The following is a 26,257-nucleotide window of genomic DNA, read 5'->3' on the forward strand; positions in this document are numbered from 1 at the left end:
ACACTCATGATGCAGATATAAAATCATTCAGAAAAGGTTTCTGTGCTTCATACTAATTAAAACAACATACAACAAACAAGAAATGTATTCATGTGACAGATATTTAAAGCTGTCCAAAAACAATGCATTCGCTGCAGTAGTGCTGACTGGAAACACTGCAATGAAAACTAAGAAGTAACATTTAAATTCTATCGACTAACCTGTAAATACTACTACAACAAACGTGTTCTTACATCTGTATTATATTACAGCCACATTGAAAATAAGATCATATCAGTATTCAGAAATACATCATCCAGACAACAGATGGGAGTTCAAGGATATACACAGCACAGGGACACAAAAAACATTTTATTTACATTTGTTAGGTTAGGTTCACTCCACTTTACACACGCATCGACTGACGTTTTTATACAAAGTGATCACTTATCGTATTTCAGTTGAAGGTTCGCTTATAAGTCGTACTTTGTTTGGCGCAAAGTCAAGGAAGAATTTATCCCTTCGCCATATTACAACAAAAACAAAAGTTTGGGTTTCATGTTATGTTCTGGTTCCTGTACTTTCTTTCCATCAGTTCTACGTGATTTTTAAAGTCACAGCAGCTCCAATTTAAGTTTGATAATTAGGATTTTCGTGGCCTAGTCTGCAGTCATCCCTGATCCTGACGTCAAGGTGATGACTGTCCTTGGCTGCCTTGCTGCTAAGTGGCTGATAGTTGTCGGCAAGATTTCTTCTCACTTGGTGATGCGATGTCAGCATAGGTGCCGGGATCACAATACTGCCAGGACTGCAGCTGAAGATGTGAAGCTTACAAGGACTGTGATGTCTTGGCGTGTCTGCATAGTGGCCTACGATGACGCTCGTAGCTGCGTCTCCCATCTCCGCGTCAGTGTACAACGGGTCTCTGGCAGGAAACTTCATGGCTTCAACTCCAAGCATAGCAGCCCCCCCTGCAGAAGCCACGCCATCTGCCAGAATAACGCTGGACTGTGTCTGGTACTCGTCCACCCACGAGTTCCCCGAAGAATTTGAAGCCGCCCTTGCTGCAAAGGACCCCGAATAAATCACTGGCGGTGGGGCAGCTGTTACTGATGGATATTCAGCCATACGTCTGTGTCTAAGGTGGCTCGAAGGAAGAGTCCATGATGAACAGAGACACTTTGGCCTGTGCCATGGCCACGGTATATTTTTTATCCTCGCGTAACGACTGAAGGTTATGAAGAGTGTTGCTAGGATACCAAGAGCAAACGCACTGCCCACAGCAGTGTACATCAGTAGCTCAATGTCGCTGTGATGACTTCTGATAACAGCAGAGGAAGTAGGAGGGTTATCTTCGTCTTCGTCTGGTTTCTTGTTTGATGGATATGAATGGAGTGGAAGGAGTCTCACCACGTGGTACTCCTCCCCAGATAACTCCAGTAATGTTGCATTTGTCTCTGCCATCATGTGTAGGGGCGCCTCTTCCTTAACAAGGGCATCATCGTGTACTGATCCCTGTTCAGGGTCCGTGGCTACTGCAGCTTCAGACGGCGTTACAACACTGACGTTTACCAAAAGCTGTGGAGGTGCCAGGACGACACGATTCACTCGAACGTCGTCGTATTCGAGAGACAACCTTGCTGCCAGGTTCAACTTCAAGTACTTTGCGAAGTCTTTTTGGCGAAGCTGAACTATTGTTGAATTTCCAGCTAGGAGGAGTAAGTAACTACGACCGGTTGTAGGTGTTGAAGTGGAGTGTTCTGTCCCTGCATCCGGAGTTAGCCCCGAGGTCCTAGTCGCAGCGTTGTTCTCATCGTGTGGTCGGTGCATTTCCATCTCGCGTTCCTGCTCTTCGCTGTCACTGTCCCAGTGAGCGTAGGGATTACTCGACTCCAAGGGGCCGTGATATGTGGAGTCGTGCTTTTGGTTTGCTGGCACGGGAGAAGGAGAGAACCGTGGTTCCGAATACATGGTTGCTTTGTCGATGTCATGTTTTTCGGACACGTAATTTATTGGGTATGTGAGGGCCGCTGATGGTTGTTTAACTGGAACTGAGGACGACGAATTTATTTTGTCTGTGTCAGATGTAGTTGGACGTAAGGGTTCGTCATTGTCACTCTGTAGTATTGAAGTAGATATAATTTCATGGAGAATGGAAAAGATTTCTACGGGACCAAGGGAAATTGTTTCCTCAGCCCTGTTTGTTCGCTGGGATGAGGATTCAGTATTTGGCTCATCGAAGGGGCCTAATGTGGGCACACCGTCGATGCTGATAAGGATTCCGGACACTTCGATGTTGGAAGACGAGGACTGACCGGTATCATCTGCGCTGGAAAGTGTTTTTTTTCCAGCAGATCGATCGCTTTGGATTGAAGAAAGGGATGATGGAATGGTTATCATTTCAGGTGAATCTGAAGACGACCGCTGTCTTGGTGATCCTGCAACATTCCATGAAAGACCGTCACTGGCTCTGACAGGAGACAAGCCCATGGCCTCTGTCGTGGTAGCAGCGACTTCGCCATTTCTCGCAAGGGACGCGCGCTCAGCAGCTGAGGAAGTCTGCACGTCACGTGGGACAGACGGCGCCCACCGGCCTCCGGAGCTGGACTCACCGCCATCGACACCCGCGCGTGGAGCGTGCTCTGAAAGAAAACCGATCACCTGAATGAAACACCCCCCACTCAGACATTCCAAACGTGGCAGAAGGTCCTTGCGAGGTCATTATTCTGTGTCCAACAATGATATCGGTTCCAATTACTGCTCAAAATTACCTTTGTTCGAATAATGACCCCTCTTCATGCGAGTTTCCAACCTCCCAGGAGAAAGACACATGGCTCGTCCGCGCTAGTTGGAAGTTTATAAGCAAGTAATTTGGCTCTGGACCTCGTGTTTTGGGATGCAGCTTGCAACTAATGCATGAAACGAATCTAACAGCAACCCTGGGCGGCAACATTACTGCAGTAGAGAGCGCTCACTTTGCGTCCCGATGTGAACAATTCAACGCTGAGAGAACTGAATCCGTCATCTAAATTTGAAACGTTGTGTCGAAGCCACATTCTGTTATCTTTGTGTCCCCATCTTTGAGAGGAAATGTTCCTTCTGAGGTAATTTTGAGGGAAACACTTTCGGGAACAAAATGATACCAACATAAAAACACCAAATATTCAGGCATATTTTTTCCCCCCGTTAAACCCTTGCTGGTGAATGCCGTGGTTACGATGTACACCAGATTTGGGGCGTCCCACAGACACGTTCTTATGTTATTTCCATTATTGCAAGTTTACATTGTTATTTAAAATTCCATGCACAAAGAGCGGGAATAATTTACGTGTCTCCTTTCATCTGTTTCTAACGCAGTGTGAAATAACGAGTGTTCATTACTTGCTCGGAGTCGCTGTAATTACATCACCTACGACTCCCTTACAGTTCATTACAGACCTAAGAGAGGGCAGGACACTCACAGCTTCCTGCAGTTGTTCGGACTACAGACCCAACGCACCGATCTTATGACCTCGCCTGTTAACGGGTATTATTATTATTTAGTGTTCTGTCTGACGATAGGTCCATATGAACAGGATCCTTCCATCCTTTTCTCGGACTGGGACCTGTTCATATACGTTCTTGGCAGATGATCCAGAAGTGGTTTGCCATTGCCTTCTTCTGTGTGTGAATGGAGTAATTGTTGGGATGCCACGGAGGAAAACTCCGTGTTGCCTAGACCACGGCCTTGCCCAACACAAGTTATAAATTCGGGCACCGCCGGGAATCGAACCCGAGACCCCCAGGATTACAAGGCCAGCGTTCTAACCGCTAGACCACCTCATCTTATTATTATTTAGTGTTCTGTCTGACGACAGGTCCATATGAACAGGATCCTTCCATCCTTTTCTCGGACTGGGACCTGTTCATATACGTTCTTGGCAGATGATCCAGAAGTGGTTTGCCATTGCCTTCTTCTGTGTGTGAATGGAGTAACTGTTGGGATGCCACGGAGGAAAACTCCGTGTTGCCTAGACCACGGCCTTGCCCAACACAAGTTATAAATTCGGGCACCACCGGGAATTGAACCCGAGACCCCAGGATTACAAGGCCAGCGCTCTAACCGCTAGACCACCGTGGCGATGTTAACGGGTATAGATCAGGAAGGTAGCGTTCGCAATTTATTTTTAAGCAAAATGTAAACAAAAAGTGAGTAAAGCTCCTCACTACAACCCATGTCGAAGTGGAGGGACGAGATATAGCTCCTACTAATTCTTGACCTCGGCACTAGATGGGGGTGAGTGGTCAGGCTCACGCCCCGGCCGGCTTTACCCCCGGGAAAGGACCCCGGTACCCATTGGATAAGAGGCTGGGTGGACCCCAGAGCCGGTCTGGACGCAGAGGCTAGAGGAAAAAAAAAAAAAAAAAAACTTCTGTCCCTGTCGAGGATCGAACCCCAGTCGTCCAGTACATAGTCACTGCGCCTATTTTTAAGTATTGTACTGTATTATCTTGGATAAATTCAAAGCCACAAGAACATTTAACTCGCTACAGACAAAGCTGGTACACTAAATTATATCTTCGGTTGGGGAAAAAGCAATATTATGCAATTAACTAGGGAATCTACTCCTCGCTTCGCTCGCCAATCCCGCCAGCGAGCTTCCCCATGTCCCCCCACCTTCCCATGCTTCCCATCCGTCCACTCCTTCCCCTTCCTTAAAGGATTTACGGGCGAAAAAATTAGGGAAATGAACACAAAATAAATTACAAAAACAGTTAAGACTTAACGCCAGTAAAATATTCCTGAAATTAAGCAATAAACTCAATCCCAACAACTGCTTGAAAAAAAAAATCCCTGCCAAATCCAGAGATTCGATGTGTGTCGGTGTTGCCCATCGTATGTTCACAGAATCTTAAACTGGGGTTTTTCGTAATTATTAACACTGTCGTTTTTGACACAACTTTGTTTTGGCAATTACTATGAATATCGAAAGTCAGAAGCAACCTCTTGAGGACTCAAATCGATTTAACTTCTTCATTACTCGTATTTATTACTCGCAGGTTTTGTCTCTTGGGTTTAATCCTTGTTTACCTCAACTGAAGCCAGAAAGAAAGTCCCTGGTTTACTCGAGCTCGTATTTTAATGATGAAAACGCTCGTAGTACTTCAACTGTCAGAACTGTCTACAATTATTTCCTCAGTACCAGGAGTTTTCTTTATCTAACTTTATTTGGTTTCGTTATTTTTATTTTTCTACGTTCCTTGGAATAAAATGAGGACAACTATTCACTACACCAGACTTATCAATCATCATATTATTATTAAACAATCTTTTGCCAACCGCGTGGGTCACACACCTGAAAAAACCCCGCGTTTGGCAAAACAAAAGCCTTCTTTGATAATGTGAGGTTAGGGGAACCTCGGCCTCTGAAACACGAAGCACTTTCAAATGGTATTCAAACGCAACACAAATTACAAAGACGAATGGTTAATGCTGTTTAGGGCAATGATCACTGATTACACTGACAATCACATGGAACACATAAATACAAAATACAGGGTTACTGAATATTAAAGTTGGTGTACGTGTAACTGCTACTTATTCTAAAGGGTTAAAAAGATTTGTAAATTGATCAGAAATAAAGCTCTAAGATCCCCCGAGGGGGAGACATTAACACTTGCTTCATTCTCTATGAGCTGAATGTACTGTACATTCAGTGACTCACATTCTGTGTCCAATTTAAATGCCGTCAGTGCTGATAACGCACCTGATAGGCAAAGTGTACACAGATCTCACAGTAAATTAGCCAACCCCTTGTCTGACAGTGTTCTGTTCTGCTTTGATCAGAGCCTGTACTTTATGCTTCAAAGAGGACCTATTTTCTGATATCGGGACAGGGTGGGGCACTGCATATACTTCCACCATCCGTGGCTAAGCGTGGTTCAATATTCTTGGTTCCACAAATACACAGAAGGGGTTGTGTTCTTAATTAGCATCGCTGAGAGGGGTCGCTAACACGCTAGTATATACTTGATACAGACGGCAAGGGCTTCAGATAAGAAGGGGCTTCTTTCAAAACAGAAATTCAGTAGCGACTATTAATCTAAGAGATTGAATATTACCGAACGTCACTATCGATTGGTAAACAATCGTCCTTCGTTTTAAAGGAATAGTGGATTCAAATCTTGGCCCGGAAATCGTCTGCCCTAGTCCCCCCCCCCATGCAGGGGCAACACAGACATTTACCCCATGAACAGTTCCACATCCTTGCCAATATGAAGTCAGCAAAATATCTAAGAACTCGTTACTTTAATTAGTCTAACTGGACTTTGTCAAATACGCGGCAATTCTGTAAGGACGGGCAGTTACGCGTTAGTAAATGCCGTGGCCAGCTTTATACACGAACGCCCACCAGCGTGGGAGTCCTCAGAAACAACTTTACGCCTAAGTCAGCACTTATTTATTTTATTTATTATTTATTTAGTATATTGTCTGGCGACAGGTCCATATGAACAGGATCCTTGCATCCTTTTCTCGGACTGGGACCTGTTCATATACGTTCTTGGCAGATGATCCAGAAGTGGTTTGCCATTGCCTTCTTCTGTGTGTGAATGGAGTAATTGTTGGGATGCCACGGAGGAAAACTCTGTGTTGCCTAGACCACGGCCTTGCCCAACACAAGTTATAAATTCGGGCACCGCCGGGAATCGAACCCGAGACCCCAGGATTACAAGGCCAGCGTTCTAACCGCTAGACCACCGTGATTAATAGTCAGCACTTATGTTCCAACATTTAAACCGCTGACTGTCTGTTATTTTTATCCTTATTTTTAATAGACCAACGTTTCAGCGTCTTCCTTTCCTTCCACTAAATCAATAAACTTATTTATCAAAATAATATATCACGAGCTAAACGAACTACTGAACTGATCCAACGCATTAGGACCGGAGTCTCAGCGAATCCAGTTTTGGCATCTGTGTCTGGGTACGTCCAGTGGACAATGACCGCATATAATTTCATTTACACTTTAACGTAGAGAACATGAAGCTGCTAAACACAGTTAGAACATAAAAGTAAACTCTATACAGACTGCAAATAATATATTTCATATATTCCTGAGGGAAAAGAGGGCTCTTGGGAGACAAAGCGTCTGCACGTGTGTTTTTATTCCGACCCAGCCGCTGAATTAAAAAAGCTACGTTCCTCTTGTTCGTGTCCCTAGAGAACGCGTTACAAGCGAGATTCATTCCACCGCATTTCTCGGAACAAACGAAATGAGCAGTGAGACCAGACTCCATCTAAATTAACTAATTATTGGTGAACATTCTACATAAAATTTGCAGACGACTTCTCATTTCTTCAGCTGCAGAAAACGGTCGCATCGATAACTGCTGTGTAGATCTCGGAGCCTCGCGTCTTGTATTCCCATAGCAGAAAACAAATGAAACATCATGAATAAACAACTGTCGCTTTCTCATGAAAAATTAATTTAATTGTGTATACATGAAGAAACGTGGCGATGTGAACTCCACAGGAGGAAAATCTTGTCCGGACTAGGAAGGGAAGAGGGGGTTGCGTTGCGCTTTAAAAACTTGACAACCCCCCCCCCCCCGAAGGGGGGTTGGTCAAGTGTTTTAACCCTCCATTCGGGGGGGGGGGTAGTTTAGTTTCTTACTCAAGATTTTAAAACGCAACCAAATCCCACGAAGGGGGGGGGGGGTTCGTTGCGTTTTAAAAACTTGACCAACCCCCCCGAGGAGCTCAAAAAAGGAGCGCTCTGCTCTAGTTTTTAAAAAAACATTATCGGAATTTCAATGTACTGACCCTTCATTTGTGGACATCTAAAAATACGTGGTCACAGAGCAGGTAAAAGGCATCGCCTTGTGCGCATTCCTAGTTCTGCCCCATGACTCGGGTTCATATTATTGGGAGGAGAACAAATGGCGATTTAGCTCATAAATATTTAGACAGAAGCATTCTGCCTGCCTGCCTGTCTATTATTCTACGAATTACATTACTGAAGAACTTTTCTGTCGAAGAAACGAGGGAGAGGATAAATCTCCACAGCTTGCAAAACAGCGGAGCTGAAGAAATATATTTCCCAGGAGAGTTTTAAGCAAGCAACAGTCTAATAGAACATTGCCATTTATATGTTGGTGCTATTGACAAATTTCAAATTGGTTGTTTCACTGCAACGGAAAGTGAATTTTACGTGCAAAAGACGTTTTAAATTTTACAAAATACATGTTTTAAACTGAGCCACGTGTAACTTACTATCGTACCCCAGAGCCTAATTCCCACTTCCACTACACAACACAAGAAGATACTCGCGTCTTTACCCAAGACATGTTGATTTAATGGTTTCAAAAAACGAAAGAAATTCAGATTAAAACACTTCTACGTTATTTTGCTGAACTTTTAGGAATGTAATCTTATAGAAGCTTATTTTAAAGACAACATTCGCATCTCATGAGAAATTGTTTTGAAACTCTACACATTCAAATATTATCAGCACTTGCAGAACGGAAGTAATACATTAGCACAAACACGCATCATAATCTTCTGTAGAGGTCAGTCTGAAACAAAACGGACATGGATTAAATTCGCAGAACGCCAAGTCTGGTGAAAATCCGTCGAACTGTTCCAAACAGAGCGAGGACGGACAGACAGACAATACGTATCTGAGACTTTGTATTCAAGGAAGTCATGAAAATAGACGGAACTGAGCCATCAACTTCTGACCACGCAATAAACAGTCTGGTTAATTCAATTCTAGACAAACGTTTCAGTTGCTTAATACAACTTTCAACTCATGAAAAATTAGACTATTACCGTGAGATGTAAGACATGAGATGTACATGGCTCCCGAAACGTCTAATATTTAGTTTTTTAAGGAGAACTCCTGCGTTTGACTTGTTTTCTCCTTTTAGAAAGAAAACAGCGGATGGAATGTCATTGTGCGTGTCTTCGAGCGAGCCCCGGGCGAGTGCGTGTGAAGTGCGTCATTCCCTGCGACTGTAACACGGAGGCAGGATCGATAGTAGGCGCAGGCCTTCACGGCGCCCACACCTTGCGTCAACGCATTCATTGTCTTCGCACGACACGAAATACAGACCCTTCTCACCTACGTCTGGCCTTGAGAATCATTATCCTCGAAACTTTAAACTTCATTTACGTAATAATTTCTGTGCTAAGGACCAGAAAGTCGATGACCGTCCCCCGTTGGACCTACGAGGTGCGATCGGAAAGTTTCAAGACTGCGCCTATAAAAACCGGTACACTTATCTCAGGTATTAAATTCATCCATCACCCTCGAAGTAGTTCCCCTGGGAGTGAACACAACGATCCCAGCGCCGCTGCCAAGCCTGGAAGCATCCCTGGAAATCTTTCTTTGTCAGCCTGTCAAGCACCATCTGCGATTCTGCCTGAATCTCTTCTATCGTCTCAAATCTCCTTCCCTTTAGCTGAATTTTCATCTATGGGAAGAGGAAGAAGTCACACGGAGCTTAGAAAGGAAGTTGGGGTCGGTTCTTGCAAGATCTTTGAGCTCCTGACAAACGAGAAGTCGATTCTGCTTCTGGTCCTCAGACAGGATGCGTCGCATGTGGAGTTCTTCCTTTAGAATCAGCTGACATGTCCCATAGCCTATCCCAACAATGTCGCACAAGTCGTTGATGGTACGACGTCGATCTTCGTGAATGGCCTGCCGAATCTTCGTAACATTTTCGGGCGTTGTGCTCGAAGATGGTCGTCCAGAACGTTCGTCATCATCGACAGAGGTTTGGCCATTTTTAAAACGTGAATGCCACACAAAAGTTTGTGCACGACCCATTGCGGACTCCCCAAATGCTTGCTTTAGCATTTCATAGGTTTCCGTAGCCGTTTTGGCGAGTCTCTGGCAAAATTTAATGCACACGCCATTCCGAAATCGCAGGAGGGTCGGTGTAATGCACTACCAAAACACCCGTAACTAAGAAACAAATGCTAATTCGATGATGCCGGCTGGCACACTGATTCACTATGAATGTAGGCCGCACCCCCTAGCGGCAGAAGCTCGTACTACATCCGGTTCGCCCTCTATTGACACAGTCTTTAAACTTTCCGATCGCACCTCGTACTTCTTTTAGTCTTTTAGTTACAATTCCTGTGGCTCCAGTGATCACAGGTGTGCCAAAATATTTCACGTTCCGCATTCACTGAATTTCTGTTCTTACATTTTCATTGTCTTTGTTTCTTCTCGTACTCCATCCGTGTCACTTTCCTCTAGTGTCCTCACGTTCACATGCTGACTTAGAGTTGTTTTAGTGCCTCGTGTTTTGCATACTGAGTAGCGCAGATGCGCGTAGACTTCATATTGTCTTATCACGCACTCGTTCTTTCTGCAAGAATGGGACAACATCATGTTAGGTATTCAATAGCTTTTTTTCTGTTTTCCACATGATCGGCACATACTTTCAGTGTCTTCTTTCAATTTTTTTAAGTAGTTTCTGCTGATTTCCTGATACTGAGCTGCTACAATCATCATCAGAAGTCAGATGACTGAAAATATGCAATAAATCTCGGTTTATAAAAAGGCTGTCACATGGAACTACGCACTCCTGATGATGAGAGGTGATCCGGGTAACATAGCAACACAATTTCTTGCTGTCATCACCATAATCATCATCATCATCACTGGGCAAATTAGCCACTGGGAAAATAAAAAAATATCATAAAATGTTCAGGCCTGAACGGCGTATATCAAGTAGACGTTTTAGTGATGATGTTAATGATTCTATGTCGATAATATGGAGCATCGTTTTAGGAAATGAATAGGAAAACTGCTGTCTCCTCGCCCTCTGGCTGACATGAGCTCTGATTGTAATAATTTCGTACACCCAGACAGCAGACAGACGCCAAGCGTAAACGAAACAAATTTTTTAACGCTACCACCAAGGCAGAATGAACCTGCTTTGATTCACCAACAGCAAATTCATCACGAACATTGCAACAACAAATAGTGTATCAAGTAGTACTTTTGCCGAGATGTTTGGTTACTGCAGATTGAAACCTATTATAACAGTGGAAAACAGACTGAAAGTTTTAATTGAAATTAAATTCTATTTTATTCTCATTAAATGAACACCACAGCGAGAATTTCATTAAATAACAATTGCGACTCAGGTGTCAATGACGTCACGTTCCAGTCTCTTGAACCTACTACCAGCAGATAATGAAAACATTCTAAGTTCGACAACACAATTTCAGGCTTCGCTTCGTAACAAAATTAAACTCTACCGACATAATTTTGTAAAAATACTAACTCCACGCAGAGGTAGACGATATTCAAAAGGTGAAGCCGTCCCATTACGAGCCACGCAAAAGCACAGGGGAGAGGCGGTATAGCTCCTACTCATTTTCAACCTGGGCACTAGATGGGATGAGCGGTCAGCGACAAGCCCCGGCCGCGTTTTACCACCGGGATAGGGCCCCAGTACCCACTGGATAAGAAGCTGGGTATGCCCCAGAACTGGTCTGGACGCAGAGGCTAGAGGAAAATCCCTCTGCCTCCGTCCGGGATCGAACCCCTATCGGCCAACCCGTAGGCAGTCAATGTACTGACTGAGTTACCCGGCTCATACGTGAAATGACAGTAGTTATTTTAATAAAAATATGATCTCTGTGAAACCACTTAATTTTTTATGAAGCAACCAAGGATAAAATTTATTTCCTTATCCACAGACGAATGGACGTGCTACGTGCTACGTACCAGCGATCAGTGTAAAGTTACGCTTCGTGTGTGACTGAACGTAACTTTTATAATCAACTGCCTTTCGAAGAAAAGTAAGCAATTACGATTTCTAGTTAAACTTCGTAATGACATGATAACGGCGCCTTCACTATCCACGATTCAAACACTGCGAGAAAAGAAATCACAGACAACAACCTTTCATGTTCCGTGCACAGAGCAACAGAAATCTGATGATGACTTCTTTCAAGTCGAAACATGTAGTTTCGATTCCAAGCTTAGCACCATATTAAATTATATTTGTGCACATTTAGAAGTACTCGTTCGCTGGTGTACCATTAACCCCAAATATGGCTCCTCTCAAGTTCAGGTGTCTTCAGAAGCAGATCGAAGAGACGTTCAATTAGAGTTTAAGTCTAGGTTAGGTTAGGTTTCGGGTACCATTGCTGCATTAATATTACCGATACTATGACATCTTCAAAGTTAAGAACGGGGTATGAATTCCTACGTGCTTTTCATTTGCAACGGCGCCAATGACTTACGTTCCTCTTTTCTCACAATAGGTCGCGTTGCAACTACGTCTCCTCGATAATACGAGCAGTTAAAGTTGCGCAGAATTTACCTGTTTAGACGTAAACTGCACATTTTTAAAATAATAATAATAATAATAATGCCTCACGCGAAATCTCTTTAATGCACGTAACACGTATTATAAAACAAAATGCGCTTTGTACCTCAGAGGCAAGGCTTGTCTCGGGTGAACAGAAGTAAATACCTTGTAAAATGGTGAATAGATATAATAATAACAACAAAATATTTGTAATATCAGTTTGCGATAATGCAACGGAATGGCAGTAGTATTTATTGCGTAATATTCACGCAATCATAGAAAGAGTCAGCTTTCGAAGCACGAAATGAGAAACAGGGAAAACGTATCAGAAACGCGCACTGCACACGAGTGGAAAATATGGAGAGGACGCTTTCATATGGAGCTTGAGGACGGTAAATTTCACAAAATAATAAGCAAAGCATTTGCAGCGACGGTAAAGTTATAACTAAACCCGTCAGAATATAATCCAGACGAGCAAAGAACTACTTTTAAGGCAAAAGTGTAAAAAAACAGGAACACGAAACACTCGAGGGAAAACAGACTGGCCAACCTTTGCAGAAAATATGCGAGATAACGAAGCAGACGATAAATGGTCCAAACAAGAGAAATTAGATGGAGAAACGGGGGAGGGGAGGGATGGGGAGGGGAGGGGTTATGATTGCCATAAATGATCAAATCGTGAGCACAGAGAGTTGCCTTTCTAAACGGAAAAATACTGAACAAGAAACAGCAGACCATAATGCAAGTCGGATAAGACAAAATATACGAAGAAATTTACTTTCATGCGCAATAAATGAACAAAACCAGAGCGGGATGCGAAGAAAACAGTCGGAAAATGTGCGGTTCGCTGAATCATACTAGCGCGCGTAGGAACCATCGTTAGGCGCTGAGCACAGGAGGAAGAACGAATAAATTATTTTCTCCGTGACTCAAAAATCTGCATCAACTGACCTTCAAGCAAAACGGACGGCTTTTAGGACAAAATTCTGCACATGAAGCATAAATACTTTTCCAGGAACAAACGAGTTCGTTGCGTCATAATGTCGAAAATTGTAGACAAATTGTAATTTTCTGGACACTGGACCAGGAACCCCCCCCCCCCCCCCATAAAATTCGTTCCTCGAATCAGCTACTGTTCTCACAGAAGACACGCAAAGCTTCGATAAATGATTACTTATTTTTTTACACACACAGTAATCGTTTTGGCCTTGTCCAGATGCTAGTTCCTAGCTGGTCTAACTATTTTCACCCTCCAAAATAGCGAACACAATGCATTGCAGCAAATTATACGGTGATCACCTGGTCAGCGCTGCTTGAGGAGGTAATCACCGTTCACAACGAGCATCAATCAAAACCCACAAATATCAAACGCAGAGTTAATGACTGCTAAGGTAGCTTTGAGCTTTAAAGGGTCACTGAAGGTTAATGTTTGTTGGCTCTGTAAGCAATACAATTTACGACTATCTGCACCGCAGATTACTACCTCAGGGGCAATCGATCTGGATCTGCAAGTCTTACACCAACAGCAATGATAGACGCAAAAAACCACTAAATTAGAATCTGTGATTAATATGTGTAGAACCGAAACGTAGATACACGACCTTCGAAATGACATCTTCCAGGTCTAAAATGTGACACATGACCACAAATCGAGAATCTCACTTATGGTTCTCGGTCCCTGTCATCGGCGAGCCATTGAATACGACGTCGTACAATCGATAATGCGTCGCGGCTTTGCAGTGGACACAGCAGATTATAATGTCACGCCCACGTCTTGTGCGTGAAAAGTACAGCACGTAACAAACTGGAAGGCTCTGAGCGAACCTCGTTACCGCCAGGTAGAAGCAGTCAAGGCGACCCGCGGCTACTCTCAGTCAGTGAGGCGACAGCCCACTGGCAGGGCGACATGACTTCGATTGTAAGACTTGAGGTTCTCACAGCGGTGAGTATGAAGATTTCCGTCTTCTGGGTTGTTGCGCTGTGTAGTCTGGTCGATGTTAACCAACGTTTCAGAGGTCATACTGCCTCCATCATCAGAGTATGAAGATTTCTGTCTTCTGGGTTGTTGCGCTGTGTAGTCTGGTCGATGTTAACCAACGTTTCAGAGGTCATACTGCCTCCATCATCAGAGTATGAAGATTTCTGTCTTCTGGGTTGTTGCGCTGTGTAGTCTGGTCGATGTTAACCAACGTTTCAGAGGTCATACTGCCTCCATCATCAGAGTATGAAGATTTCTGTCTTCTGGGTTGTTGCGCTGTGTAGTCTGGTCGATGTTAACCAACGTTTCAGAGATCATACTGCCTCCGTCATCAGGGCGATATTCATCCACCAGACTACTCAGCGCAACAACCCAGAAGACGGAAATCTTCATGACTTCGATTCCTTGCGAAGGCAGGGATTTCCGTCTTCGGTACAACATCAAGACTGACTCTAGGCCCCAACCAGGCTCCTACCCAACCTGTGCCGAGGGTAAAGCCGCCAGCCAGGTCGTAAAGCATAGCAACTCACCCAATCTACAGCCGAGAGGTTAAGAATGCTTGGAGGTATGTCTCCACTCCCCCCACACGTCTGCACGGTGTGGTTCTTTGACACAGGGACAACTCTGGATGTACCTTGACTTACTTCTCTGTAAGATAGTATAATTGCGTCATATTGTGAATCAAATATTAAATTAATTATTCGGTTTTTTCCGTCTAATCACAATTACATTTAAAATTTACAAATAAGATAATTAAAATATCATTATATGTTCCACATCGAATAATCGATTTACATTTGGAACATTTTTACAACATGTTTCGGTTTCATCGAACCATCTTCAGGTGTAAAATTATATCAGCAAACTTAAAACTCAATTACAATTTCTGTTGTCTAACTTTTTGGAGAAGTTCATATCCAGATTATTTTCACATATTGGAGCGAATATATTCAAAGTACACAACAGAAATTGTAATTGAGTTTTAAATTTTCTGATATAATTTTACACCTGAAGATGGTTCGATGAAACCGAAACATGTTGTAAAAATGTTCCAAATGTAAATCGATTATTCGATGTGGAACATAAAATGATATTTTAATTATCTTAATTTATTACTTCTCTGTAACAAATATGACAGACATGCAAACTTCTGTGGTGGGCCATTTAATACAAGGCCCTGTATGTCTGGTGACACATATTGGATAGTTCAGGTTCTGAGCCGGCCCAGTGTCCGAAGGTCCAGGCTGGAATGGCTGTGAAAACATTTAGCGAAACACGAGAGAGAATGCTGTGTTACTAAATCCACAACTCTGGATCTAGAAGACAAGTGACATGCAAATCGCGAAGAAAATGTTTGAAGAACACGCGTCTCCGAACCGCGCGTGTTTGTTCTGGACAACACAAATTAAGAGCAGAATTTCATTACTCTGATGGACACGACTGCACCTAACGAGATAAAACAAAGCCCTGCGTGGTGGCACGGAGCAGGACGATACTTCAGGCGCATCCGCAAGCCTGCGAAGAGGCTAATGTAATCGCAGCCTTTCGGTCTGTCCGTAAGATGTGACAACCCGCGAAAGTCACTAAAATAAGGAACTTTGTTAAAGTATTATTATGTCAGGCTAGAACGTAGGAAGAGAACGGGACTAAGCTAAATATTTATGCAAATTAAACTGTTTATACGCACGCATCGTTCGAGAAATCTTTACTGCTCCCCAAACCTCACTTGCCACATCCACCAGATCGCATATCGCGGTAAGGAACAAGGTTCGAGTTGTCAACGTGTGACGTGGTTAAGATGGCTGTCTTTTGGGGTTGTAGCGCCGTGTAGTCTGGTAGAAATTTAAAAAAAAATAAACGTTTCAGAGGCATTTGCTGCCTCCATCATCAGGCCGATGACTCTGACTCTAGCAAGCTTCTACCAGACTATTATTATTATTATTTAGTGTTCTGTCTGACGACTGGTCCATATGAACAGGATCCTTCCATCCTTTTCTCGGACTGGGACCTGTTCATATACGTTCTTGGCAGATGATCCAGAAGTGGTTTGCCATTGCCTTCTTCTGTGTGTGAATGGAGTAATTGTTGGGATGCCACGGAGTAAAACTCCGTGTTGCCTAGACCACGGCCTTGCCCAACACAAGTTATAAATTCGAACCCGAGACCCCAGGATTACAAGGCCAGCGTTCTAACCGCTAGACCACCGTGGATTACCAGACTATTCGACGCTACAACTCCAAAAGACAGCCGTCTCTGAAGACTGAATTGCACAATAAGATCCTTTGCTTTACATCAGTAGGCTGAAAGGAAACGATGTCGGAATTACCTTCACGTGAATGTCCCACCACAACGACGTTTCGACGACTGTGGGCGTTTCATAGAAGTCGGTACGAGGCCATGTAGACTTAAAACCAACATGGCGGCTACTTACTCCTCTGAGACGGGAGAGAACCTAGCGCCACTTTTTAATTAACTCCACTAAACTGAGTTCCTGTTGAGGAGCTCAGAGTCTCAGCTAGCAGAGAAATTTCTGCCTGTTATGGAACCCTAAGGTAAATTAATGTGTTGAGAAGAACCCGCATCCTCAGTCAAGCCTGAGGTCTCCTGCAACTCATCGTAACAAGCTGTTTTATTTCGGCGAGAAATTAGTAACCTTGTGGTTGGAGGACCATCCCTTATCGGGTGTCCACAAATGCTTATTTAATATTTCAATAGGCACCCTTCATATCAGGACGTCCCGTGGTGACAACGGACACATTTAACACGAGTCACAATTTTCCGGCCCAAAAATTTTAGTTGATCGCTGTAAGAAAACACGTGACATTGTGTGGGCGTACGAAAAGGCCATGTCAGAACTTACGGCAATTTTCCTCTGACGGGTGTTTGAAAATACGTAATTCGAGACATATTTCTGTGTACGTATAATGAAAAGTAACCAGTACACAACTGCCAACCTCCTCTAACTTCACTCACTACTACCAACATCTTCGGTGCTAATCTGTTATGTCTTTGTTCAGAAATTTCTGAAATCGATATAGAGAGCAATGCGACCTCAGCTCAAGAAGACGCGACACTTCACTGAGAACGCTGTGACCTCGTTATCCGCAATGAAATGAGCTAAAACGAAACCTACACGAAGAACCACATCTGAAGGATCAGCGAGGGAAATGACCCTTGAAATGCTCCATAATCCCAAATGAATATCTAGTGCCATTCAAGCGAATTCATGGGTAATTAATTATATCCAATGCTGTTTGCGAGTTGAGGCTCAAATATGTTACAAGCCCATGAGTACCTAACCTAACCTGAATTAACATTTCCCTGGGGAGCAATGCTCTCTCATTGCTGCTCAGTATGAACTAGACGTCACCTCACACCTGCCCCCTTTTCGCTTAGCGCGTCGCTCGAAACTTACTGAGCAAGAATCGATTGTATGTATTCGGTGCAAAAGCGGACTAGGGAGCCAGCAGATGTAACCAACGGAGATGCTGGTTTTACTCAGTCTCTCACCCCAACGCCAAACACTCTCCTCCCCACCCTTCGTGATTCTGGACTCCCTGTTATTTCATTCGGCATTAAATTCTGAAACAACGCAGAGTTGTTAAATTGTTTAAAACCAAGAAAAGGAAATAGAGGCCGTGTGTTTTGAATCATCTGCCGGATTTTCACAAAATTCTGTCTATGTAATTTGTATCTTATATGCGTCATGTTTGTGTTTGATTAAATATATTTATTTTGTACAATCTATACTCGTTTACTATTTTAATATATATTTATACGATTATTTATTTTCTATGTCAATTCATACTCATTCCAAGAAAAATAATTAAACATTAATTCCACAGATAAATATAACGTCTGATTACAATAAGCAACTTACCATGAAAATGGAAAGCTACAAACAGAACTACGGATCATTATAATACATTGCATCAAATATCTAATAGTTTTTAAAATATTTTAAATTGATAAAAACCTGAATACGACGGTATTACCCGTCGAAACATGTCGTTTTAATAAAAGCGCTAAAAAAATATAATGTAAAATCGTATTTACGATTAAGAGCGCTAATATAATATTTTACACAACAAAATGTTTTAATATTATATAATTTTTTACAACACCAATAAACTTCAAACGTTTGTGTATAGACTGTACAAAATAAATATATCTGTCTATGTAAGATCTGGGCTTCTCACGGCGGTGAAGGTACCAACGTCTGATTAAGAACGCATTGCCTGCATCTCGAGGGCCACCAGAGGCCTGCCTACGTTTGTACTTTAACCCTCTGGAGGCGAGATCACTTTTATTAACGTGGGTCTGAGCGCATTATAAAAGCGCTGTCCCCCCCTTCAATGTTACAGGAAATTCAAAGCGTTGTACCTCTTTACTACGATAAGGAATTAACGAACATAAGGTTCAGTCGCCAGGAATGCAATTAGGCAAGCCCGAGGTGGAAAATTAATGCCCCGAATCTAGCGCCACGATTTGGGCCTGAACTTTTTTGTAGTGTAATTACGGGCGTAAAAATTTCTAACCATAGAAATAGGTCGAGTGGGAGGGGAAAATGGAGGGGACCAGAAAAAGACTTTGAAAAAAAAATTGTAGTTTTATTAAATTATTTCTGAATTTGGGTCTAATTTATATTCACGGCATACAGTATCTCCATTCCAGTAGTCGTCGTTGATGTAAATGAGGATCCATCAACGAATGGATAAATGTGATAATACAAAGGACACCTTTCATGAGTAACTGGAGTGTGTATTAAATTGATTCTCTAAGTATCACGCACAAATTTGTTTATTAGATTGTAATGCAAAGGTCGGGATGAAACACATTTTAAAAACGACAAACTGAGAATGAGAGCTTTCACGACATTTTCGTGATAATTGGACTATAAAATTTGGTGTTATCTGTTTTAAAACGAACAACGAGGCAATGCTGTAACATGCCAAGTCCGGATTTCGGAAAACATGTCTGACCTGCTCCAAACTGCATACGACAGGTGTACGCCGTATTGGTACCGTTCTCTGCATGTTGCAACGACCGTCCGAAAACATACTGAGCCTACCCTCTTGCTAGAAAAGCTGAAATATCCAGCGCGTACTACTTTTCTCGAGACAGACTGTACTCCGATTCACGGATTACGTTTAATTAAATAAAAAAAACAGGACACGTGTACAACATCGCAGGTTCTCGCGGCTGTAAAATGTGGTTTATTACACTCTTCAACAAACAGATCATCAACCAAGATCGGCCACGAATTAGCCTACTTCAACAGGGCCAATGTCTCATCCAGTAAGTAGCGAAGTTTAGTTAAATCAAGTGTACGTACCAAGGTCATGAAATCAATAATGGCAAAACCAAAAATCAAACAATTAAAAGATTAAACATGGAATTGTTTAACTGCTCCCTAGGACAGCGGAAAAATAACTGTCTTCTGACACGACTAAGTGCCGATTTTCTGAAGCCCAACGAAACAGCAGAGCGTCTCTAACAAGGGAATGGTTCGAATGGTCATGTCGAAACATCACCTGAAATTCTGCTCGTCTACAGAGCCCATCTAGTAATGATTGTCCACAAAATCTCAGCAGCTGATACACCGTGCAAGGGTGCGAAAAAATTGCTCAAAATTCGAATGTAAAATTCCGCGCCGGATTGAGATGCATCAGAAAATACATTCGTACTTTTATGATGCTCCACATATTTGGGGGACACGTTATTATTATTTTTATTATTAGTGTTCTGTCTTATGACAGGTCCATATGAACAGGATCCTTCGATCCTTTTCTCGGACTGGGACCTGTTCATATACGTTCTTGGCAGATGATCCAGAAGTGGTTTGCCATTGCCTTCTTCTGTGTGTGAATGGAGTAATTGTTGGGATGCCACGGAGGAAAACTCCGTGTTGCCTAGACCACGGCCTTGCCCAACACAAGTTATAAATTCGGGCACCACCGGGAATTGAACCCGGGACCCCAGGATTACAAGGCCAGCGTTCTAACCGCTAGACCACCGTGGCGGGGGACACGTAAGACGCGAAAAATGAAATGAGAAATGCACACAAAATTTTGGCTAGTAGTAGGATAGTAACAACATTTTCTGGTGTCGAAACATGTAGCGGATGATGAGAAGGCTATCTAAGATTGTCTTCCAATGGCGGGATCTGGTGAGACGGTGATGTGTCTTCGAGTTCCATATAAGCGGGGACTTCCTCAAACATATTATTGTGTCGTCCTGTATTTGCGTGTGTGTTAACGGTGATAGACGGCCCATCATGGCGATGTTCTGCTTCATTATATCAGAAGGTACAAACCCACAGCACCAAGAACCGTTGAATGTGGTCTAATGAGTTCCGACGTCGTACATACTTGTAGATGATTTCACTCTTAAAGGCGGAGGCGATATGCTCGTCCGAAACGTCGCTGACCGTCTACAGGCCTACACACGGCGGTAAAACCCAGAAAAGCGCAATTGCACGTCTTCACCGCTGTGATAACCTCAAATATCAGACGTCTTATACTGCATTTCGTTCAATACGCAATGTTCCAAATAGATGTTGCACCCGGAAGTTACAATTAAACTTCGCGTGAAGCAGGGGTTACGTTGGACAGACAGAAACGAAAGTTAGAATATAAATAAAAAAATGCACGGCAGCTTTTACGTAGATTTACAAAATAAAACTTGATCTGAATTTGCTAAGTAATTTACACTGACGGAAACCCTCCAGATTAAGCGTCCACTGCATTAAGTTCGCACTATACAAAGAACGTCGAAAATGATGCAGGCTGCGGAAAGATCCTCTCGAGATAAACGACTGCTTTCGGGCGACCACCTCAGCTCCGTGTTTTCAGACAGTAGTAATTACGAAAACTCTACTTTACTAAACTACAAAGCCGTCTACATGCACAGAACCTTTGACCACACACACCCCACCCCAGTTCTCCTTAGCTGCTGGCAAAGTACCAAGTCTGAAGGTGGTGGGTGGATAGATTTCTGTTTCCCGAACTCATTTTCTGGTCCATTGAGAAGTAAAACAAGCAGTGGTTGGTGCAACAGCACGGGACGTCTGCTCACATGTCATTTTGCCTCGCCAGGAAACTGAGTAGCGGACAGCATTGTGGCCAAGGGCCACGCGGCAGGTCGTTCTGACAGTTCCCAGGATATTTAAACTGTCAAAAAATTTAAAATGCCACTTTCTCGAGAGACATTTTTATATTTCGGATTAGACATGCTTTTCCACTGTGGTTGGTTTATAGGCGCGTTGGCAGCCCTGCTTAAAAAAAAATCTCTCCGCTCTCCGTACGTATGTAACAACAAGAGAATGGACGAAACAACGTCATGAAATTTGAATTTGTAGAGTTTCACGAAACCTGGTCTAGGCACTTCAAGTTAATTTTGATAGGACCATTTTAACGATAACTTTACACAAAAGTACAAACTCACAATCTTGTCAGAATATGCGAATGTAGACGTGAACAAATGCCGCAGTTGTTTCAACAGCAGAAAATATAAACAAAAGAAGTTATAGACTGAGTTTAGAAGATTTTGAAACCAGATTTGTTTTATTTTGTTAGTTTATTCCTGCATTAATCGAGTTAAATATATTTTAACTTCATTCTACTGTGTGTGTTACGAGAGAAAACAGATTTGGCATTGATTTTCTATTCGTTCAGCTCACAGTTTCAATTTATCGCTGTAAATGCAACTTCGTTGTAATTTGAAGAGCATGAATGTTATAATTCATTCTGCTAGGCGCACACTGCACACTGTCACGATCCAAACATTTACCTTGGTATGGGGAGAGACAGGCCATAATAAATATTTAAATTTGAATCTTTGTACTGGAATTTAGAGTGCAGGATTTTTTAATTTCGAAAATGTTAAAAGTGCGTGTGCTTACAAACTCTGAAAATTTGGCACGTCATAAAATTTAGAAATGTTCAAATTGTTAAAAAAAATTTAATGATAAGGAATTTCAATTATTAAAAACTTGCAAATATTGAAAAATTATGAAAGTCCGAGAATGTGGTTAGGTTACTATGTCAGAACAGAAATTTTTAATTTTGAGGAATTTTAGGTTTTGTGCGGTCAGATTAAGTTAGATTATGTGAGGTTATGACAGGTTAGGTTAGGTTAGGTTAGGTTAGGTTAGGTTAGGTTAGGTTAGGTTAGGGTAGGTTAGGTTATGTAACTTTATGCTAGGCGTGGTCAGGTTTAGTTGTTTTAGTTTGGGTAAGAAAGTTTACGTCACTTTTCTTTTAAGTTAGGTTTAATTTGGTCAGGTTATGTAAGTTGAAGTTAGGTCAGCCAAGGTTAAATTAAATTCGGTTCGGTTATCGGATGGGTTATTATTGTACTAATCTTTACAAAGCCATTCTTGGACAAATTCCAGTGCAATTTATTGTTGGTCTCCATCCCGCCTTACATGTTCGTTCGTCCGCCATGTTGGTATTAGTGATTGTCGGTAAATAAAAAGTATGATTTTAGGTTAGTCTCCAATGGCACGAATTATCCAAATCAGTCATGCGGTTTTGGAGTTGAATCATGTGGGCCCACAAGGGTTCTCCGCTCACGGTAGCGCGCAAAGAACGCCTGACAAGAAAACACAATGCTCTTTAAGGGGGAGGAAATAGCTCCTCATTCTCAGAATGAAACAAAACCCATAAATAAACTCTGTTAGCAAAATTCATAGTTACTGAATGTTAATGTAAGTGGTACCTACCACCGAGGTTTCAGGGATGAACTCATCTATAAAAGAACTGTAGTCTGCAAGCAATCTCCACTTCGAGTACCGACACATCGTCACAGACTTATCTGTCCTTTGAAGCACCACGGAAACGAAGTGTGGAATGCTAACCAGCTGAAACTCTTCCTTGCAACTCCAACACCGAGTCGCAACATCTTGTTCGAGTGGCAGAGAGTCGGCAAGGTTTCCTTCCCCTTAACTCTGCTCGACGCAGCCGATAAGTCAGAGTCGAGGGAAAACTTTACATCTAAATGAGGTAATGGGTAGTTCAGGGACCAATTTCAGTTAAAGTAAGTCGTAACTTTTTTTTAAGCGAAGATAAAAAAAGAGGCAAGGGGGGTGCAGAAGAGGGGTGTTCCTAACCTTCCTAGCAGCCCCACGTAATCCCTCCTAAAGTGGCGTATAATGGCAATATTAGCCCTTCGCCGACACCAGGAAATGAAAAGAGCCAGACAGCCCTTCCTGACGACGAGAGCGGAAAAGGGAGAAAGAAATGGTTCTACACCGTTGCAGGGGTAATTTATATGATTCAATGCGTTCGTCGCGCCCCAAAGAACACTCCCTCACACCCCGAGTCGTACGTTTCTGTATTTTATCGTGCGCCACGCGTGAGAGAGAAAAACTGTTCGGGGTCTCGCCTGCGGAGTTCTGTAATGCAACCCGCGTGGCACTAGCTTTAAGCTTTTGCGTTGCGTTTCGGTGAACCAACTTCTAAGGCTATTCGTGAGTGTCGAGGGGTGGATTCTAACACGACGAGAAGCACGAAAGACCCCGCAAGAACTCGTCTGTACAGTGAGGACCATTCTACATTCGATTAGTTCGCACTCGCGTCACGAGAACAATTGTAATCAATTGTGATGAATTCATACTGAAAGTTTCTCACGCCTAGCTACTGGGTCGTTCGACCACAATTTAAAAAAAAAAATTCGGAAAAAATCAGTTGCACTCAGTATCACCAAATTCTGTACACCTTTGAGCCCAAAAGGCGTGGTCCCTTCGGAGTTAGCACATGCATTCTGAGAGCGCCCTATGAATTAGCTTGAAAGGTACACTTACTTCCTGATATCGGTCGGAAGGAGGTTTCCTCCAGGGTCAGACTGTCGCAACACTAAAATCGTTAGTTCGCCGATTCCAACCAAATCCCGGTTCAGGAACGTGAAATTATTAGACGCAAAACATCGCACTTCAAGAATAAAGAGACTGTCTTCTGGGTTGTTGCGCCTAGTAGCCTTGTAGAAGTTCACCGACGTTTCAGAGGTGCTTGCTGCCTCTGAAACGTTGGAAAATTTCTACCAGACTGCATGGCGTAACAATCCAGAACAGAGCCATCTTCATACTCGCAGCCGTTAGAACCTCAAATCCCGCCAAATACTGTTAAACTTCTTACAGAAAGTCTCAACAAGAAATAAGAATTCTATCAAAGAAATCGTCCTGAACCCTTCTCGGAAACAGTTGTGTTTCCACATTACTTCACCATGAATCGATCTCGACGGATGAATGCGTGTGACATTAACATAAACAGACGTCAAACAAGCGCGCGGTATCTCACAGCTGTCGGATACAAATCCATGGCACGAGAAGAGAGAGAGAGAGAGAGAGAGACCTTTTAAGGTCGAAGGTCGTGGTTCCCCCATTGCCTTTGAAGTCTCAATTTTACGCCAAAGTGTCGGGAATTCAAGATAAAGATGACTTATTTATAAACGTAAGCGCAGTGAGGCGAATTTCGAAGTAGGATCTGCTATAGCTAAGCTTACAATCAGTTTCAAAAATCGAAATTCTGCGTTTTCTCTCAAGACTAAGACCAAGAGAGGCTGATACATCTCAGAATTGTGTTAATTTTTCCAGAGAGATGCGAAATCTTCATAAGATTTCATTGATAGAACAATCTATAAAATGGCCCATAAGTCCACAAACATTTTTTCGTATTTCTGTCGGTCTTTACAAAAATTCTGACGAATGGTTTTCATGTTCTGATGTTCATGTTAATTACAATTCACAGGGACTTACACGACATACGAAAACCTTCCCGTCACGGTCGACCAGTAGCCCAGACTGTATGTCGTCGAATGAGAGGATGACAGGGGAAAAATGAATTGGAAAGGATGTGGAAGGAAGTGGTCGTGGCCTAATTTTAAAGCACTATCTCGGCATTTGCCTGGAGAAATTGAGGAAACCCACGAAAATATTCATTCATGATAGCTGGTCCCCGGGCCGAGATTTGAACCCGGGACATCCCAAATACGCAGCTGAGCGGTGGTAATGAACCTTGTGATTCCACGCCTCCGCGATTTTGATTTCTAGCACAAACGCACGCTTCAGTTAGCCAATCAACAAGTTACAGCGCATTTGATACGTCCACGAAGGAGCCCAAATTTGTCATTCCGTTCTCTTTATGAAGACTGCCGTACGGTTCGACGGAGAACGGCAGAGTCTGTCACAAAACGCTGAAGCGCTCAGCCACGGGGCATGACGAGTAGCGGGTCTGACGTGCGGAATACCGGGATGACAGGAGATGAAGGGCGCTGGGCTATGGGACCGGTCGCCCTACAAGACGCGACGAGTGACGGGCTTGAGACAGCTGTCAAGCCTGAGCGACGTTCAGGGTTGACAGGGCATACAACAGATGAGCGCGAAACAAATGATGTGCGAAAACACGACCAACAACGCCTGTTTCGGGTTCACGAAATCATCACGACCACGCCACGTGAACAGAGAAGTGGTGGTCTGAAGAGTCTGAAGAAAACCGAGAGATGGAGAAAGACATTCACATACATCGGACAGAGGACATGATAAGAATGCGATGATCTTTGGAAGTATAAAGTGATCTACAAGCAGCTTTACGACAAAGTATAACGCAAAACACCCGCGAAAGTATCACGTGGGACGGTCAAGAAACATTTGGACAGGACTACAACGGAAGACGATAAATGTCGACAACAGAATCAAGACAGGAGCTTCATTTATTCAACACAGCAAGACTTAAAGGGAAAACGCATATCGACCAGATAAGTGTTCGATGAGCCACGCTGTAAATGTGCGCAAACAAACGTAAGTACGTCGTCACGCAAAGTGTGCGTTCGATGTGTCGACAGATTCTGGTGAATTCGGTCATGAACGCGCGAAATTGAACTGCCGTTCGGACATAACGCAAAGTAGGGAGATTTGTGTAATCGAGACAAAGCTAGACGGCAGTGAACAGCGTAATCCAGGGACTCTCATCCGTCCTTCCCCGG

At 43.0% G+C, this 26,257-nt stretch overlaps 1 protein-coding gene across 3 annotated transcripts in view; it reads right to left on the bottom strand.

The window, feature by feature from the left end:
• Positions 1-67: 67 nt before the first annotated feature.
• LOC110834354 (uncharacterized) overlaps positions 68-26,257 on the bottom strand; it is a 127,120-nt gene continuing 100,930 nt past the window's right edge. For all 3 annotated transcript variants that reach the window (XM_087352054.1, XM_087352052.1, XM_087352053.1), the window contains one exon: positions 68-2,621. In XM_087352054.1, coding sequence (XP_087208180.1) covers positions 610-2,621 — 2,012 coding nt within the window. In that variant the 3' untranslated portion in view covers positions 68-609. The remainder of the gene's footprint in view (positions 2,622-26,257) is intronic.

Source organism: Zootermopsis nevadensis, unplaced genomic scaffold (assembly GCF_977971745.1).
Source record: "Zootermopsis nevadensis isolate Lab colony 2312 unplaced genomic scaffold, Znev_1.0 Znev_ptg000020l, whole genome shotgun sequence".
In the NCBI taxonomy this organism is placed as follows: Eukaryota; Metazoa; Arthropoda; class Insecta; order Blattodea; family Termopsidae; genus Zootermopsis; species Zootermopsis nevadensis.